The 18,831-nt window shown below is 41.3% G+C and overlaps 2 protein-coding genes across 4 annotated transcripts; both read left to right on the top strand.

The window, feature by feature from the left end:
• The first annotated feature begins 1,308 nt into the window (after nucleotides 1-1,308).
• Nucleotides 1,309-6,511, top strand: LOC140280065 (cytokine receptor common subunit gamma-like). The gene is made up of 8 exons (XM_072375327.1): nucleotides 1,309-1,434; nucleotides 2,543-2,633; nucleotides 3,062-3,228; nucleotides 3,398-3,531; nucleotides 3,626-3,791; nucleotides 3,866-3,971; nucleotides 5,479-5,539; nucleotides 6,009-6,511. Exons 1-8 carry the CDS (start codon nucleotides 1,368-1,370, stop codon nucleotides 6,258-6,260), a joined length of 1,044 nt encoding a protein of 347 aa, XP_072231428.1. The 5' UTR covers nucleotides 1,309-1,367; the 3' UTR covers nucleotides 6,261-6,511.
• A 4,457-nt stretch (nucleotides 6,512-10,968) lies between these two features.
• Nucleotides 10,969-18,652, top strand: snx12 (sorting nexin 12). 3 transcript variants are annotated; one of them, XM_072374825.1, is made up of 6 exons: nucleotides 10,972-11,337; nucleotides 12,791-12,886; nucleotides 13,710-13,834; nucleotides 14,225-14,315; nucleotides 14,817-14,827; nucleotides 17,775-17,857. In XM_072374825.1, exons 1-5 carry the CDS (start codon nucleotides 11,173-11,175, stop codon nucleotides 14,820-14,822), a joined length of 483 nt encoding a protein of 160 aa, XP_072230926.1. In that variant the 5' UTR covers nucleotides 10,972-11,172; the 3' UTR covers nucleotides 14,823-14,827; nucleotides 17,775-17,857. The 3 variants fall into 3 exon arrangements, with proteins under 3 accessions (XP_072230924.1, XP_072230926.1, XP_072230925.1); XM_072374823.1 differs by lacking the exon at nucleotides 14,817-14,827 and having other exon boundaries at nucleotides 10,969-11,337; nucleotides 17,775-18,652; XM_072374824.1 differs by lacking the exons at nucleotides 14,817-14,827; nucleotides 17,775-17,857 and having other exon boundaries at nucleotides 14,225-14,347.
• Nucleotides 18,653-18,831: the final 179 nt, after the last annotated feature.

Raw genomic sequence — 18,831 nt, 5'->3', positions numbered from 1 at the left:
GCAAGGTGCCCAGGTCCTGTGGCTGCAGAACCAGCCCAGATCATCAGCCCTCCACCACCGTGCTTGACAGCTGGTATGAGGTGTTTGTGCTGATATGCTGTGTTTGGTTTCCTCCAAACGTGCTGCTGTGCATTAGGACCAAACATCTCCACTTTGCTCTGGTCTGTCCAAAGGACATTGTTCCAGAAGTCTTGAGCTTTGTTCAGATGCAGCTTTGCAAACCTAAGCTGTGCTGCCATGTTCTTTTTAGAGAGAAGAGGCTTTCTCCTGGCAACGCTTTAAAACACTCAGTCCTCTTCTAATTATACGGTCACGAACTTTAACTCTCAACATAGTAACTGAGGCCTGTAGAGTTTGAGATGAGTCTTCTGCACTCTGTCCTTTGAGTGAACTTGCTTGGACTTTCATTCCTGGGAAGTTTTGCACGTGCAATAATATTTTTTATTGTAGAATGATGGATTTCAACGTGTTTTTTTTTTATTTACCATTACTAACTCCTCCCAGATTGATGGGCAGCAACAGTCGCTTCTCTAAGATCACTGCTGATGTCTTTCCTCCTTGGCATCGTGTTAACACACATCTGAATGCAGCAAACTGGCCAAACCTCATAGAGGAGCTCACATTTGCTGCTGTTCAACGAATCCAAAATGAAGTGTACATTCTTTAGCTCACTTTAACAACGAATCATACGTAAATAATTATGTTGAACCGGATTATTTTAGTGCTGTTTATGAAAATAACGGTGGTCAGAGAGCCTTTAATCACCAGTAAAGACTCCACAATGTGTCTGGTTGTTGAGATACGCGTATGATGTACCGCAGCACATTAAAGGCCCCACTTCAGGTATAACTGCACAGTCTCTCTATCTGTCTTCCTGTGACAGGAAACCTACAAAATTCAGTCTTAAGAGCAACAGGCGGAAAGTGACATGTTAGAGATCACATGATGCTTCAGTCACACACAAAAGGCAACCTGCAGTGTTATAATTTTTAGAACGCTGTCATAAATAACAGAGCATTTGACCAAATATTCAATAAATTTGCCAGTTTAATCATGAATCTGAAAGGAAGTGGTGTCTATTCCATCCTGACTAAAAGCAGAAACCAGAGAGGAGGTAGCAGCCAGCTGTGATCAACATGTGACATCTCAGATCTCTAATGTTGTTCAGACAATGTTTTTAAGTGTAAATGTAGCTGTAATAACTCATATTCAGCAGATGAACTACTTTGTTTGCCATCATTTCACCGGCTGCTGTTAACAGGAAGCGAAACCCACGCTGGTGACGTTGGTCATAAATGCAGCACAGCGACAGTCAGTAAAACAATTAGACTTTCACCCATGCTGATCGCATCCTGTTTCTCTCCACCATGATGCCGACTCCACTACTTCTGTTTCTCTGTCTGACAGGACATGTGTTGGCCAAAAAACCACCTGGTGAGAGCGTTTAAGCGCCTTCTATACAAATATCTAAAAATGCTTAATAAGATAGTAAAGGTATAATTGTTATTATTGATTTCTGTTATTTCTAATGTGTTATTTTATTGCTCTGTGGCGCTGTTACCAGGTCAAATTCCTGTGTACATTGTACATTTGGCGAAATAAAGCGATTTCTGAGTCTGATTTTGATATTAAAGATATCTTTTATGGGCCGTTTGGACTGTCGTTAGACCTGCTGAATGACTTTTGGCACATTAAATCATAACGTCTCATATTTGGCTTCCATGATCCGAACCGATTCTTTTTTTAATGTATACTTTAATATTAGGATCACATACAAATGATTGAATTCTTTCAGATTTTAACTGTACGCTTCCTAAAAACTAAAAGCAACATTTGGCAGGGGACACAAAAGGCTTGAAATATGATCAGGACTTACTCATCATTGTTCTAAAACTAAATCAACTGCAGTTTACGCCCGAGCCTTAGTTCCTTAGTTCGGTGTAGTTTTTACATTTTTTTTTTGTAAATTCCCCTTGACGTCATTTCTCGCTTTGTAAAGTGTGTGAGTGTGTGTGTGTGTGTGACAGCGTCTCTGCCATTTGTTAAGGTCCTGATAGTGTTTGATAGAATTCAAACAACACTGCTAAATGTAACTTGAATTTCAAAACCTAAGACCATGGATTGTTGTCTGTTTTGTAGCAGCTGGTTGTCTGGTTTTTGTTTCTATTTTGGTTCTGTTTCCTCTTCTTTCCTCTTCTTCTTTCCTTGTCCCCCAGTCCGGTTCGGCTCTATTACATGTTATATATTGTAAACAGAAATAAATGGGCATCAAGGGGAGCTTTACATTTATAAAACTTCCCTTGGCAAAGCAAATCTGTTTGGCATCAAAGGTATTCAGACTAAAATTCTGCTGCCATAAAGCTGAACAAATTTCAAAATCTACCTGAGTACAGGACTGAAATTTAATAAATATAAAAAATATCATCTGTATAATTTTAGGATTAAAGTTGATATTAAGAGGGTGGAGAGCTGCAGTCCCTCCTGTTTTCTATCTGTAACCTATCTGTTGGTTTGATAGCGTTCTCTGCTGTGTTTCTGACAGATGTGGAGTGTTTGGTGATACATCTGGATTACGTTTCCTGTTCCTGGGATGGAGAGGGGACTCCAGAGGTCAATTACACCTTCTCCAGCTGGTTAGTGAATGATCACAGCAACTTTAACCAGACAACTGATTCCATGCTATCATCTGTCTCCAATTACCAAATACTGATGTCTGACAGGGACCTGCTTGGTTCTGTATCCTGGGATTTCTTTTTCTTACCATAAGATGCCTGCTTGACTCTGATTGGCTGTTCATGCTTTGTGGTTGATGATGTCGTCACATGTGCACTTTTCAGTGGTTTCTGCATGAACATTAACCACGGTTTTATTAAGAAAAACAATGTTTCGTAACTGGAATAAAGGTTGATGGGTTAAAAGGAAATGTGGTCTTTGCTCTCTGTTTGGCAACTCAAATAACAAATATCCCCGCTACAGATTATGAGATTATCAATCCGTATGTACAGCTGATAAGGGGCATAACTTCCTTTGTGTGAGTAACAGGATAATGATTTCTTTACAGGTTCAGTGGTGATCCTGTCAGTCACTGCACTGACTACCTGTCAGAGAACAGCATCAACACTGGATGCAACCAGCCCTACACAAAGCTCCAAAGATTCAGCTCATTTCATACTGTACTGACACACGGCAATGAGACGTATGAAAAGGAACATGACCTCAAATCAAGAGGTATGCAACGTTAGGAACGTTATGCTGCACTGTTCAAGTAATGAAGGAAAGATCTAACTTACGGTTCGAATCTTTAAGGATGAACAATGCTGTTATTTTGACATTTTAGAAAGAAAAAAGACCAACAATTATCAAATGAACTGTCACTAAATGTCTGTGCTGTCACCAGTCAAGTTAAATCCACCCCACAACCTGACTGTCCAAAATGGATCTGACTATAACCTGTGGTTTTACTGGAACCAGACGTCTAAAAAATGTGTGGAGAGTGAAGTTCGCTACAGAAAAAACAACATGAATTGGGAGGTCTGTAAAAAATAAAAGTATAATTGCATCAATCGCTTGTCTTTCTATTCATATTAGTCTTTTTTTCTTATCTTAACTCTGCTTTACTTTCCAGGCCTCTCACGTTTTCACTGGGAAGCACAATTACTGCATCAACCTACCCTCAAGCACCTCCAGATATGAGCTGCAAGTGCGGAGCAGGATAGGAAGCAGCTGTGGAGAGTCCATATTCTGGAGCGACTGGAGCGAGCCTGTGGTCTGGGGATCCAACAATGGCACAGGTAAGAGGTGGAAAAGGTTCAGAAGTACCCTGAAATATTAGAAAAGGTTAGATTTCTCCTTTTATCTCTGGTAGACACAGAACAAATGAAGGATTCGATGCCCGTGTGGACAGCAGTGCTATATGTGGTTGGTGGCATCACCCTCATCCTGCTGGTTACAATGTTACTGCACCATGAAAGGTGGGTACCGTCATGATTTTGGGTAGTGACGTCACACATTTTTAAATTTTCTGTTTCTTTGTGTTATTTCTCATACCAATGTTATGCTGATGATACCCAGCTCTATCTGTCATTCCCACCTGACGACCACACGGTCTCAGCACGAATCTCAGACTGTCTCTCTGACATATCAACATGGATGAAAGCCCATCACCTCCAACTTAACCTCCCAAAAACTGAACTGCTGGTCTTCCCAGCCAAACCAACCATACACCACAGCATCTGCATCCAAACTGAATCTCTTGCTCCATCAAAGGTTGATAGAAACTTGGGTGTCATGATTGATGACCAACTAACCTTCAAAGATCACGTTACCTCGGTTGCTCGTTCAGCCGCTTTGCATTACTAAACATAAGAAAGATCAGACCATACCTGACCCAACATGCCCCCCAGCTCCTGGTGCAGGCCATGGTCATCTCCCGCCTTGACTCCTGCAACGCTCTCCTAACTGGTTTCCTAACTGGTCTCCTAACTGGTCTCCTAACTGGTTTCCTAACTGCTCTCCTAACTGCTCTCCTAACTGCTCTCCTAACTGCTCTCCTAACTGGTCTCCTAACTGGTTTCCTAACTGCTTTCCTAACTGCTTTCCTAACTGGTCTCCTAACTGGTCTCCAGCCTGTGAAACCTCTGCAGATGGTCCAGAACGCGGCGGTGCGTCTGGTCTTGGATCAGCCTAAAAGAACCCGTCCCCCCTCTGTTCATTGAGCTCCTCTGGCTGCCCTTAGCCGCCTGCATCAGATCCAAGTCCCTGATGTTAGCTACAAAGAGCTTAATGGAACGGCTCCCATCTACTTGAAGGCTCTTGCAAAGGCTTCTGTCCCAACTGGGTCCCTCCGTTGGTCCCAGGATTGTCGTCTAGCAGCTCCTACACCACGCCTAAGACAATCCAAACTCTGTTCATGTGTCGTCCCACGATGGTGGAATGACCTACCGAGCGCTACCAGAACAGGGGCGTCCCTGTCTATCTTCAAGAAGCTCCTGAAAACCCAGCTCTTCAGAGAGCATCTCCTATCCCAGCACTTACCTTGTACTTCCCTCCCCCCTCTATCTCTGCCCTTTATCTTTCTGCTCTTCCTTCTATGCCTGCACCCTATCTCTGCTCTGTCCCCTCTGACAGAGTCGGACTCCTGGGTTCCTTCTATGTAGCTTATTGTTAGCTTCTTATAAAGCTGTTATATCTTCATTTGTAAGTCGCTTTGGATAAAAGCGTCTGATAAATACATGAACATAAACATTTCTGCCATCCGTCACTTTAGTGAGAACATAATTTATCACCTCACAGCTAAAAGGCCAAAGTTTCAGTTTGATTATTTGTGCAAAAAGTGAGGTCAAGAGCTGGAGCACGAAGACAACCAAAAGTCAAATCATCCCCTCCAAAACACAAGCTAACTTAACAACAGAGGTGAGGAGATAAAGCTCTTGTTGGTGCGATTATCTGAAAGGGAAAATGTCTCTGTCTCCCGTACAGGCTCAGAATCATCCTCATCCCTGTGGTCCCAAAGCCATCCCTGAGCTCTCATGACATCGAGGTTAGTAGCATCCAGAGCTTTCTTGCAGAATTCTCCAAGGATTTGGACGTATTTGTCATTTTATAGACAACTAGCCAGGCTAGCAGCTGTGTGAGACCACACTCATTCATAACTGCACTGGATGATAGTATCGGCATGCTAACAGGCTAGCGTATGCTAACAGCCTCACACACTGATGCTAAATCTTAGTTTAGCGTGTTTGCATGCAGGGTTGGTTGATTTTGCTCCATTTTGCACAGATTTTATGTCTTCAAAGTGTTTAGAAGTTTTCCTAAAGAGGAGCAAAAGAATGCCTGTACCACATTTTCCTGACAGTCCATTCAGTTGATAGATTTAATTCAAAATGTGTGAACTTCAGGGTTGGCTCAAGAAGAGAGCTCAAACTGTGAGAAGCTGGAAACTGTCCGGACAAAAATGCAACATCATCAATCTGGTGATTCATAACCTTTTTTCTCCCTTTTTCTCGAAGGATTGGTTTCAGTTCTCCAAAGGCCTGAAAGAGGGTTTCAAAGTTAACTACAATGAGCGAGCCTGCCCCGTACGCGAGTACACTTACGTCCCCCGGTCTGGCAGCGAGAGCTCTGACAGCTCCGGCCTTTCTGTTGCCACCAACCAAACCGACTGCTCAGTCTCCATCGCTGTGACTGAACCGGAGGATCTGTCTGTCCCCTTTGCCTCCGCCACAGTCTCACCTGAAGAGAATCAGCAGATCGCTGTTTAGAACAGAATTGGGTTTATCTAAACTAAATGATCCAGACTTTCATATACTGACACGTGCGTGAGGATAGGAAATATGTGGTCAAAGTTCCAGTTGGGAAGAACTTAATAGAGTCAAATAGAGAATTAAAGTCAGTACAGATTTCACAGGTTAAAATAATAATAAAATCTACTTTTAAAGGAAATCCCTGAGCCTTTTGGATCATTTTAGCACAAGTTAACTGTAATCAAAAAACAAAAGGACATCAATATTTTTCTATTTCTGACATTTACTCCAACTTAGCTTCTTCACTTTATCAGTATTCTGCTCAGTTCAACTCAATAATATACCAAATAATAATAATAATGATATACGCCACAGTCTGTAACTGATTTTTAGCAAAGTTTTTCAAGCTTTTACAGTGTTTGACATGTAAAGTAGGAGAATTCATGACCTTTGCAGGGGCAGCCCCATAGAGAGATGTGTGGGAAGGTACTATTAATCTCACAATTACGACAGGGGCCTCAAAAATGCCTTTCTGAAAACTAACATTTGGCCTGGACTGGCTGGGCCTTGATGGCGCTGTAAACGTGTTGGACTGATAGATCGATATATTTTTGGAAGTGTATTATTTGAAGGTGAGAAAGTGTGGATCCATTCTATGCAACAGTGCCATTTTAGATTGAAACTATGGCTCAAAGTGTAGATTTTAGATATGTTACCCTCTGAATTGGGGGTCTAAAGCAAGCCTGCGATTGATAACATGTAAGAGATGCTAAAATGCTCACAAAGAAAACTTTTTAGGAAAGATAAGGCTGTTTCTGTGCCAAAATTTGAGTAAAATGCCACCAGTGTGTAAACTTTTTATATATTTAACCAGCATATCTTCAACAAAATGATTATTTTGTTTTGTAACATTGTAATAACTACAGTTATGGATCATGATAGCATGTTGTATCCAAGTATTTTCGACCAAATACTTTAGTGTTAAAGTGACCGTATGTTTCTTTATTATTTGATATAAACTATGATTTTTATTTAGCTGTAATTCCTTCCAATTAGGCATCAGGTAACTTTGAGCTTATTGAAAGAGTCATTCACCAATGTCCTGAAGTAAAATACTAAAGGGAACAAAAAAAAACACCTATAGACACAAACAAAGTTCTATATTTGTGCCGAAGGGTTTGCAAAAGCTATATAATCTTTAATTATGACAGTTTCTAACTGTTGACTTAATGGCTTATCAGAACTCCTTGAGTGTTTTATTTTTGGTAAAACCATGAACCTGTCTTCACAGAAAGAGATACAACAATGCGATACCTATATAATCACGTTTATCATGTTATGATATTAATACTTATACATATTATGCAGTTATTTTAATTACTTTCCAATGTACCTTTTTGGTTCATTTGAATGTTTCTGTTACTTTTGGTGTAAGCGTCCTTCTGGCTGTGCAATGTTTGCTGTAGTGTTGCTTTTTCCATTTTTCTTGAATAAACTGGTATATTTCCATAAACAAAGTTCAGTCAGATGAATTTCACAACACAGCAGGCCTCTGACTCACAGGCTTGTCTAAGACGAGAGACACGAGAAGACACCAAACCTCGAAGCATTCAGATTGGCTATAATACGGCAGTTTGTACAAGTTTGTACAAGTTTCATTGTTGGTTTTTATCCCATCTTGGCCATTTCATGTCTCATTCAGATGGAGTGTGGGGTGAGGGCAGTTGGGACCAAAACAATTTCATTTCTGAAAGTCTTTTCTTGTTTGTTTTTGTGGTTGGTTTGTCTCTGTTCACTTACTTTGTGTCCCATTGGGTTATTCTGCTAATATTTGTGGTAATTTTACATTTATTTTTATATTTTACTCCCATTTCATGCCTCATTCAGATGGGGCGTGGGGTGAGGGCAGTTGGGACCAAAACAATTTAATTTCTGAACGTCTTTTCATGTTTGTTTTTGTGGTTGGTTTGTCTCTGTTCACTTACTTTGTGTCCCATTGGGTTATTCTGCTAATATTTGTGGTAATTTTACATTTATTTTTATATTTTACTCCCATTTCATGCCTCATTCAGATGGGGCGTGGGGTGAGGGCAGTTGGGACCAAAACCATTTCATTTCTGAACGTCTTTTCTTGTTTGTTTTTGTGGTTGGTTTGTCTCTGTTCACTTACTTTGTGTCCCATTGGGTTATTCTGCTAATATTTGTGGTAATTTTACATTTATTTTTATATTTTACTCCCATTTCATGTCTCATTCAGATGGGGTGTGGGGTGAGGGCAGTTGGGACCAAAACAATTTCATTTCTGAACGTCTTTTCTTGTTTGTTTTTGTGGTTGGTTCGTCTCTGTTCACTTACTTTGTGTCCCATTGGGTTATTCTGCTAATATTTGTGGTCATTTTTACATTTTACTCCCATTTCATGTCTCATTCAGATGGGGCGTGGGGTGAGGGCAGTTGGGACCAAAACAATTTAATTTCTGAACGTCTTTTCATGTTTGTTTTTGTGGTTGGTTTGTCTATGTTCACTTACTTTGTGTCCCATTGGGTTATTCTGCTAATATTTGTGGTAATTTTACATTTATTTTTATATTTTACTCCCATTTCATGTCTCATTCAGATGGGGCGTGAGGTGAGGGCAGTTGGGACCAAAACATTTTAATTTCTGAACGTTTTTTCTTGTTTGTTTTTGTGGTTGGTTTGTCTCTGTTCACTTACTTTGCGTCCCATTGGGTTATTCTGCTAATATTTGTGGTAATTTTACATTTTACTCCCATTTCATGTCTCATTCAGATGGGGCGTGGGGTGAGGGCAGTTGGGACCAAAACAATTTAATTTCTGAACATCTTTTCTTGTTTGTTTTTGTGGTTGGTTTGTCTATGTTCACTTACTTTGTGTCCCATTGGGTTATTCTGCTAATATTTGTGGTAATTTTACATTTATTTTTATATTTTACTCCCATTTCATGTCTCATTCAGATGGGGTGTGGGGTGAGGGCAGTTGGGACCAAAACAATTTCATTTCTGAACGTCTTTTCTTGTTTGTTTTTGTGGTTGGTTCGTCTCTGTTCACTTACTTTGTGTCCCATTGGGTTATTCTGCTAATATTTGTGGTAATTTTACATTTTCCACCCATTTCATGTCTCATTCAGATGGGATGTGGGGTGAGGGCAGTTGGGACCAAAACAATTTAATTTCTGAACGTCTTTTCTTGTTTGTTTTTGTGGTTGGTTTGTCTATGTTCACTTACTTTGTGTCCCATTGGGTTATTCTGCTAATATTTGTGGTAATTTTACATTTATTTTTATATTTTACTCCCATTTCATGTCTCATTCAGATGGGGTGTGGGGTGAGGGCAGTTGGGACCAAAACAATTTAATTTCTGAACGTCTTTTCTTGTTTCTTTTTGTGGTTGGTTTGTCTCTATTCACTTACTTTGTGTCCCATTGGGTTATTCTGCTAATATTTGTGGTAATTTTACATTTTCCACCCATTCCATGTCTCATTCAGATGGGGTGTGGGGTGAGGGCAGTTGGGACCAAAACAATTTAATTTCTGAAGGTTTTTTCTTGTTTGTTTTTGTGGTTGGTTCGTCTCTATTCACTTACTTTGTGTCCCATTGGGTTATTCTGCTAATATTTGTGGTAATTTTACATTTTACTCCCATTCCATGTCTCATTCAGATGGGGCGTGGGGTGAGGGCAGTTGGGACCAAAACAATTTAATTTCTGAACATCTTTTCTTGTTTGTTTTTGTGGTTGGTTTGTCTATGTTCACTTACTTTGTGTCCCATTGGGTTATTCTGCTAATATTTGTGGTAATTTTACATTTATTTTTATATTTTACTCCCATTTCATGTCTCATTCAGATGGGGTGTGGGGTGAGGGCAGTTGGGACCAAAACAATTTCATTTCTGAACGTCTTTTCTTGTTTGTTTTTGTGGTTGGTTCGTCTCTGTTCACTTACTTTGTGTCCCATTGGGTTATTCTGCTAATATTTGTGGTAATTTTACATTTTCCACCCATTTCATGTCTCATTCAGATGGGATGTGGGGTGAGGGCAGTTGGGACCAAAACAATTTAATTTCTGAACGTCTTTTCTTGTTTGTTTTTGTGGTTGGTTTGTCTCTGTTCACTTACTTTGTGTCCCATTGGGTTATTCTGCTAATATTTGTGGTAATTTTACATTTATTTTTATATTTTACTCCCATTTCATGTCTCATTCAGATGGGGCGTGGGGTGAGGGCAGTTGGGACCAAAACAATTTAATTTCTGAAGGTTTTTTCTTGTTTGTTTTTGTGGTTGGTTTGTCTATGTTCACTTACTTTGTGTCCCATTGGGTTATTCTGCTAATATTTGTGGTAATTTTACATTTATTTTTATATTTTACTCCCATTTCATGTCTCATTCAGATGGGGTGTGGGGTGAGGGCAGTTGGGACCAAAACAATTTCATTTCTGAACGTCTTTTCTTGTTTGTTTTTGTGGTTGGTTTGTCTCTGTTCACTTACTTTGTGTCCCATTGGGTTATTCTGCTAATATTTGTGGTCATTTTACATTTTACTCCTCTCTGGGACTATTTAGGGATAAGACCAGGGGCCCCTGGCCCCCTGAGGCTGCACTTGGGAAGCCTGTCCATCAACCACCTGCACCGGCTGATATTAGTCCGGCCTGCCCCGCACAGTTATCTCGTTGTCCGTTAGGGGGAGTGCGGAGTGTCCCGCACAGTACGGAACAGAGTCAACGTATTTTCCAGATTCAAGAAGGGTAGGGCGCAGGGCGGCTGGCCCCCGCAAGAACAGAGCTACTTCCCCAGCTGAACCGATCAGCTATCGCAGCCAATTGATGTCTTCAGATGAGATCTAAGACTTCACTGTGTACTTAGTTGGTTTGACGCTAATTATCTGTTGGTCATTCAAAAATCACAGTCCGACAAAATGTCAGATCCTGTGGTTGCTGACACTCGCCGGTTGAATTCCAAGCCCCAGGACCTGACGGATGCTTACGGCCCCCCAAGCAATTTTCTCGAAATAGACGTTTACAATCCACAGATCGTTGGAGTTGGACGGACCCGTTACACAACTTACGAGGTTCGCATGAGGGTAAGTGCTGAACCGTCCATTAAAACACCTTGTTGTACAATGAGTTTTATTCGCTAAGCTAACTGGTAATTACAGTGTTGTTGCTAGCCAGATAGCATGTTTAGCCCCTGCGTGGAAGTCAAGGTAGAAGCGGCTGTGACGTCGACATTCGGCGCCTACAGCGGCTTAAGATGGCGCGGGAGTAAAACTCAAGGGCCGAGGATTGGCAGCGGCCTGGTTCTGTTTTTTTTTTTTTTTTTTTTTTTTTTTTGGTTTCTGGGTGGCTTATGTTGTGAGCAAGGCTGGCTAGTAGAACTTTCTTGAATGTGAATTAATGGAGCAGACTTTAACAATTGAAGCCGGTCCACTCGAGTAGAGTTAACGTTGTAGTTAAGAGTCTTTTAAACTCACTGCGATGCTTTTGGCTAGCTTGAATTCATGTCGGTTAAACGGCTTCTTTGGAGAGGAAGAAGTTAAAGGAACCACCGAGAAGCTAACCGCTAACACAGGTGGACACTTGATAGTACTGTCAGCAAAAAGGCAGATTTGACATTGTCTGACTACCTTAAGTACTTAAGTGACGATATTAAATGAAGCACAGGTAAACAACTTTAAGAAATATAAGAAACTTAAGCATGAAAACGCTCAAATTGGAGGTGAAACACTTAATTTTTAAAAGGCTTTGTTATTGTTGTATCGATAGACCACGAGTTGTGTCTGCAGTGGCCGCAGCTATTGTAAATTTTAACTTCCTCTGACATTTGAGTAACGTGAAAGTGAGAAAATCTCAGACGCAGCACATTTTTAAGGCAGCTTTCTCGGAAAGCTGATATTGTACAGAGGCAATAATTGCGTAAGAGCAACTTCCCCTGCGTGTCTTTCTTATTTTACCGGTGTGTCTGTCAGAGAGCATATACAGACACTTCACTGTTCCCACCACTTGAATAGTTTCATTAAGCCATGCTGTCATAGGTCCATTTTCAGGTGTTGTTGCACTGCAGGTTCAAGCAAATTAAAAGCAAAGTCATGACAGCCTGCCCTGGTGATCATTGGATTTTATTACATCCCACTGGCTGTGCTAATGCACCTGCCAGCCACTGGAAAGTCATTCAAAGGGTCACATGTTCTGTAAGGACTTAAAAAACACAGGGCCATAAATATGTTCTTTATCCAGAGCAAACCGTACTGTACCGTGTGGGGGGGCAGGTTTTAAAACATATTAAAACTATAAACTTTAGCTGCTGACTGCTTCGTTCACTTCTCAGAAACCTTGGGAAGTTATTTCTGGGTGCGTAGAATGGAGTTTGAAGGATTTCTGACTGAAATGTGAGCTAACGGGTGACATTTACATTTATTTGGAAGTTCTCACAGCGCACTGAAGCGCTGCGAACACGAACCTGTTGTCCTTCCAATAAGTAACGAAGACAGTGATGTAGCAGCATCTCACGTCTTTTTTTGTCCCTTCTCTGTGCAGACAAACCTTCCCATTTTCAAATTGAAGGATTCCTGTGTGAGGAGAAGATACAGCGACTTTGAGTGGCTAAAGAATGAGCTGGAAAGAGACAGTAAGGTGAGTGAGCAGTCATGTTTCAGGCTGACAATTTAAGGAGCGATCCCATCCTGTGAGGTGGACGAATTAAACTAATTAAATTAAATTTAAGCGTTGTTTTCTTGGTAAAGAGAGCAGGTGAAAATACAACTCTGGTGTTGCCCTCTGCAGGGTGTCCGCGGGATAATAATGCGAATTTAAGGCCTTAAAATGTCTAAAATTATCTTAAAATTTCATAAAATGTCTTGAATATAATTTTGAAAGGTCTTAAAAATGTATTAGTGTTACTTTTATTTAAAACAAATGCATCAGCTTCAGTCTTGCTTTTAATTATTTACATTTTTGAGGACGCTACAACATCACAACAAACCCAAAATGTTCTCTGTCATAGCGACAAGCTGCTGTTGCAGATGAGCGACGTCCCGTTGTCCACAATCCACTTCTTCTTCATCACTTCTTTACGTAGAAGTGTTGCAATTCAATAAAGTTAACAGTAGAACAAATATTAGTTCACACCAGAGGCTTCTGGTGTTTTTAGTGAGGTTCAGCATGTTGTATTCTAATGTGAAAGAGCTGTAAAAACTAAAAAATCCTACACTTTGCAGGTAATTCCTGGCCTCCGAGTTTCCTTTGTGCCTTTTGTACTTTTTTGCCAGTATGGCTGTGAAATGGGTCTTAAATTTCATTCATTATGGTCTTAAACGGTCTTAAATTTGACTTGTTGAAACCTGCAGAGACCCTGCCTCTGATTAATTCTTTCCAGCTTCGGTGTCTGCTGTTTCTGCCTTTTAGCCGAGGTCCTTTTTTTAAAATTCTGCATCCTTTTGTTTGCTTTCCTGTTCAGATTGTAGTACCACCTCTGCCAGGCAAAGCCCTGAAGAGACAGTTGCCATTCCGCGGGGACGAGGGCCTTTTTGAAGAGTCCTTCATTGAGGAGCGGCGATCGGGCCTTGAGCAGTTCATCAACAGGTCAGCCAGCTCAGCACTCTCTAAAAGAAAACAAGTATGTTTCTCTTAAATTGTGTTAGTGTGGAAAGTTTGCATGCTGACCAAAGCATAAGAGACTGATTTGCGTCATTCTATGGCGAAGCTCTGCTGTTTAAAGCTGCCGAGGCATCCATCAAAGCTGTTCTTCTGTGTTTCTGCGGGTCTGTTTGGCTAAAAAATCGCGTTGGCCTTCGACCGAATTCACCAGAGTTGACACAAATCCGCCCCGCTCCACACACGTCTTAATCTAATCTGTTGGAAAGCACTTCCGCATTTCGCTGAGCCACAGTCGCATTTCACCGGCTTCCACGAGAAGCCGCTGAAAACAGCAGAGCGTAATGTTGTTTCTTTTGTCTGCGTGTGCTTCTGTAGAATTGCAGGTCACCCCTTGGCCCAGAACGAGCGCTGTCTTCACATGTTTCTGCAGGAGGAAACCATTGACCGGAACTACATTCCTGGAAAAGTACGACACTAGGGTTATTGAGGGAGGTGGGCAGGGGGGGTTAAACTATGGGTGAGGGTTAAAGGACTGCCTCTCGTCTTTCTGTCTCTCTTTTTCTGCTTTATTTGCCTCTTTCTCTCACTCCGTATATCATTACAACACTCATACACTCTCTATCTTGGAGTCTGTTTTCTCTGCTTCACGTAACAACATGTTGATGACGTTTCAGACAACTCTGTGACTCGTTTCAACTTGTTTTCTAACTGTACAATAAGGAAAGCGACCCTCAGTTGTCTTTGTCTAGTGAATATGTGGCTCTTACTCTCATGGTTCAGGAATGAGAAGACTGTACGATGCAGCCAGACTGTCCCCTATGAGTGTCATATATTCATGATTGTATTATAATGTGAATAAAGTAGAACAATGTCTAAATGTGCGTGCAGGCGCTAATGTTTACTGTAGGGATGCAGACTGAAGCTGACAATTCTGACTTTGTTTTGTTCTCTTTGTGTTTTTTTATAGGTATGAGTGAAGTAAGTTTGCTTTATTTCATTCTGTCTCTAAGAGCTTTGTGGAAGTTAAAGGTGGTTGCATGGGCACCAGAGGTGATGGTTCACAAATTACCATGTTAAAGGGGAACTCCGGTGTTTTTAAACCTTATTTCTGGCATGAAATACGTTCTTCTACTCACCGAGAACAGTTAAAGTCGGCGTCCTTCAGAAGATATTTAGATAACTGGAGATCCATATAACGGAGAGAACGGGGCTTAGAGGATGCAGCCTCTAAATAAGGCATTATCTGTCTTTATTTCACCAATACTTTAAGAAGAATGAATGAATGAACGTGTGCTATAGCTCTGTTAGCTCATAGCTGCTGTTATGTGGCTACTTGCAGCTATAGGAGAGCTAACGGAGGGATTTCTACACAGGCACTCTACTGGGACCACTTCATCCACACGCCCCCCTGCAGCACAGTTTATTCACTCCGTGCTCTGTGACAGTCGGCTAACTTCACACAGAGTTTGCTGCTGATAGTTTTGTGCAACATGGCAGGATATTTATCAGATTTTGACAACGTGAACGACGACTTTGAGTAAGATGGACGTTCTTACCAGAGTGAATGAGCTGTGCTGCAGTGTGTGGATGGCATCATCCCAGTAGACGAGTGTGTAGAAAGCCCTCTATAAGCCCCCCGATAGCCGCCAATAACAACAACACAGCAGCTATGAGCTAACAGAGCTATAGCACACGTTCATTCATTCATTCTTCTTAAAGTATTGGTGAAATAAAGACAGATAATGCCTTATTTAGAGGCTGCATCCTCTAAGCCCCGTTCACTCCGTTATATGGATCTCCAGTTATCTAAATATCTTCTGAAGGACGCCGACTTTCACCAAACTGTTCTCGGTGAGCAGATGAACGTATTTCATGCCAGAAATAAGTTCTATGTTTAAAAATACCAGAGTTCGCCTTTAACACCATACGTAGATTTTCACAGAGATCTGACAGCAATCTGTAGTTTAATCTTGTAAACACTCAGTGAACCACTGCTGTAATCGTGGTGTTTTACTGAAGGAGGAACTTTCTGAAAGCCAATTTATTTATTTCTAATCTTGCATATGAGAGAAATTGATTTAAATAGGCTTTCAATTGGAAATGAGCACATTAAAGTTAATTCTCCAGAAGTCTCTCTGGACCTCAGCATCAGGCTGAAGGGACAAACCACTACTTTCATGAAGTTATGTGAACTATTGTTTTAATGGGGAACAAGTATTGAACATCACCTGGAACAAGAGCTCTGTGGAAACCTTTTCTGCACACTAATCCCGACACATCATCCACCGCACTAATCACTGCCTGCATGACGCTCTCTTTGCAGTATATTTGGCACAATGATTGATTTCTTTGAACATGCTTTGATCACCATTCTGTTGCCTGGTCTGTTGATTCAGATCTGGCCTTTTTTATATTTATTTTTCACACGTAGATGCACTGCGTCTGAAAACTAAAGCCACCAATGCTGCCATCGTGTGAATCTTCCATAACCTGCATTTCGATGTTCATGTTAACACCTGCATCTGAGTCTACCTGCTAAATATTGTGTCCACGATTCATTAGACACGAACTGTGTCTAATGAATCGGTTCAGTTTAATGTCCATAGATGTAACGGCAACTGAAAGGTATTTCTCTCTGCTTCCCGTGTGTTGGACGTAGCAACTTGGCATGTCTTAGCAAAAAAACAGACCCGCTGTGCATGATGCTTAAAGGGGAACTCCGGTGTTTTTAAACCTTATTTCTGGCATAAAATACGTTCATCTACTCACCGAGAACAGTTTGGTGAAGATATTTAGATAACTGGAGATCCATATAACGGAGTGAACGGGGCTTAGAGGATGCAGCCTCTAAATAAGGCATTATCTGTCTTTATTTCACCAATACTTTAAGAAGAATGAATGAATGAACGTGTGCTATAGCTCTGTTAGCTCATAGCTGCTGTTATGTGGCTACTTGCAGCTATAGGAGAGCTAACGGAGGGATTTCTACACAGGCACTCTACTGGGACCACTTCATCCACACGCCCCCCTGCAGCACAGTTTATTCACTCCGTGCTCTGTGGCAGTCGGCTAACTTCACACAGAGTTTGCTGCTGATAGTTTTGTGCAACATGGCAGGATATTTATCAGATTTTGACAACGTGAACGACGACTTTGAGTAAGATGGACGTTCTTACCGGAGTGAATAAACTGTGCTGCAGGGGGGCGTGTGGATGAAGTGGTCCCAGTAGAGTGCCTGTGTAGAAATCCCTCCGTTAGCTCTCCTATAGCTGCAAGTAGCCACATAACAGCAGCTATGAGCTAACAGCAGCTATGAGCTAACAGCAGCTATGAGCTAACAGCAGCTATGAGCTAACAGCAGCTATGAGCTAACAGCAGCTATGAGCTAACAGCAGCTATGAGCTAACAGAGCTATGAGCTAACAGAGCTATAGCACACGTTCATTCATTCATTCTTCTTAAAGTATTGGTGAAATAAAGACAGATAACGTATTTCATGCCAGAAATAAGGTCTCAGTTTAAAAATGCCGGAGTTCCCCTTTAATGGTGACGCCCTCAGCTCAGGACGGACGTGTTCTGGTTGAAACGCTGCTGTGAAACCTGCATGCAGTGTAACATGCCACATTAAACTTATATTAAGGTTGCAGTCGCATCTTTCGTCACCTGCTGCCTGTTTCGGCGAAACTTGAGCCTAAAGATGTCGGAAAACGGTGGAAATATGAATGCACACGGGCTGATTGGGAAAGTTGGGAACTGTGGGGAAGCCAGGAGCTTTTGTGCCGTTTTTGTTCACCGTGTTCTAGTTACTTTGTGTCTTCACTTTAATCGGGGTCCAGTGAGACCAGCCGGAGGAGCTCAGACTGAATCGAACATGTTTGTTTTCTCATGTCCTCTTTTTCTCTCCCTTTCTCCGTCTTCTTGAAAAGACAAAACAGACCGCCGCACCTGCCCTATGTACATTTATTTCTACACACCATTATGACGCTGATGGGAATCTCAGACGTGAAAAGTGTCAGCGGTGTGGGGAAAACGCCGCTATCTCACCGGGACAAAGTATAAATAAGTTCTTGTTGTGTCTTCCTTCAGTCATTCCACATGCCGTATGTACATTTATCATGATTCAGCCATCAGTTAAGGAGACAACATGCTTCATGTATTTTTTTTTAGTTATTTCATCCTGTTTTTTTTTCTTTTTTTATAATGACTGTTTTGCTTTGTGAATGATTATAATTGATTTGATCACTTGGAAATCACCTGCTGTCATAGATCCTTTCTTTAGCTACCGAAGATGTGATTTAGAACAGCAACCTCCCAAAGTCGAGCAACATGTAGCATCTTGAATAAGACGGCTTCATTCCAGTCATTCCCTGAGTTTTACGTTCTGCACACGCTCTTATACAGGAGCACTTACTTTTGACCCTGCCGTCTTGGTTTCTGTATCATCATGCTGACATTTTGGCTGTGCATCATCATCTAGTGGGAATGTTAAGTTAGGCAGATAACCATATCTAAGCACTGTGACAAGAGGTGTGTGGCGTGAACCACGTCTCGTTGTTAAAAGGCATAATCAGCACCCGGTTCGTTAAGGATCAAAAAAGAAATAGGCTTATTTTTCGCTTGTTTTCAGCTCTTTAATTCTATATTATTGTGAAAAGTATTAATACATGCTGTCATTGCAGTTCCACTTTGGGTAACAAGGAGTTTCCTTGTCAATTCTGTCCACCAATTAAATTTCCTGCTGCCTGCTTTGTCTCGTCTCTTTTCGGTGTTGAGGAGGAGGAGTGAGAAATAAACTGAACAAAAAGTCACCTTTCGGTTTGTGATTGGTGCGATGACGCCGTGACTAAGCGAGAGGATCAGAGGGAGTGTCGGGCAGCTGGGCGGGTGGGAGCAGATGACCCAGTAAAGTGGGAAAAAGAACACCAAGTGATAGGAAGAATACATTTGAAACACTGTGTCAGGGCTGAATGTCGTGGAAAGTGT

This window comes from Leuresthes tenuis, unplaced genomic scaffold, assembly GCF_036924035.1.
Source record: "Leuresthes tenuis unplaced genomic scaffold, fLeuTen1.0.hap1 SCAF_21, whole genome shotgun sequence".
In the NCBI taxonomy this organism is placed as follows: Eukaryota; Metazoa; Chordata; class Actinopteri; order Atheriniformes; family Atherinopsidae; genus Leuresthes; species Leuresthes tenuis.
The sequence above is the reverse complement of the archived record's forward strand: the minus strand, read 5'-3'. Positions and strand labels throughout refer to the sequence as shown.

Coding starts and splice junctions, on each gene's coding strand:
- snx12 (XM_072374823.1), top strand. CDS start 11,173: ATGTCAGATCCTGTGGTTGCTGACACTCGCCGGTTGAATTCCAAGCCC. Junction 11,338..12,790: donor CTTACGAGGTTCGCATGAGG/GTAAGTGCTGAA, acceptor TTCTCTGTGCAG/ACAAACCTTCCCATTTTCAA. Junction 12,887..13,709: donor AGCTGGAAAGAGACAGTAAG/GTGAGTGAGCAG, acceptor TTTCCTGTTCAG/ATTGTAGTACCACCTCTGCC.
- LOC140280065 (XM_072375327.1), top strand. CDS start 1,368: ATGATGCCGACTCCACTACTTCTGTTTCTCTGTCTGACAGGACATGTG. Junction 3,792..3,865: donor GGGATCCAACAATGGCACAG/GTAAGAGGTGGA, acceptor TATCTCTGGTAG/ACACAGAACAAATGAAGGAT. Junction 5,540..6,008: donor TGAGCTCTCATGACATCGAG/GTTAGTAGCATC, acceptor TTTTTCTCGAAG/GATTGGTTTCAGTTCTCCAA.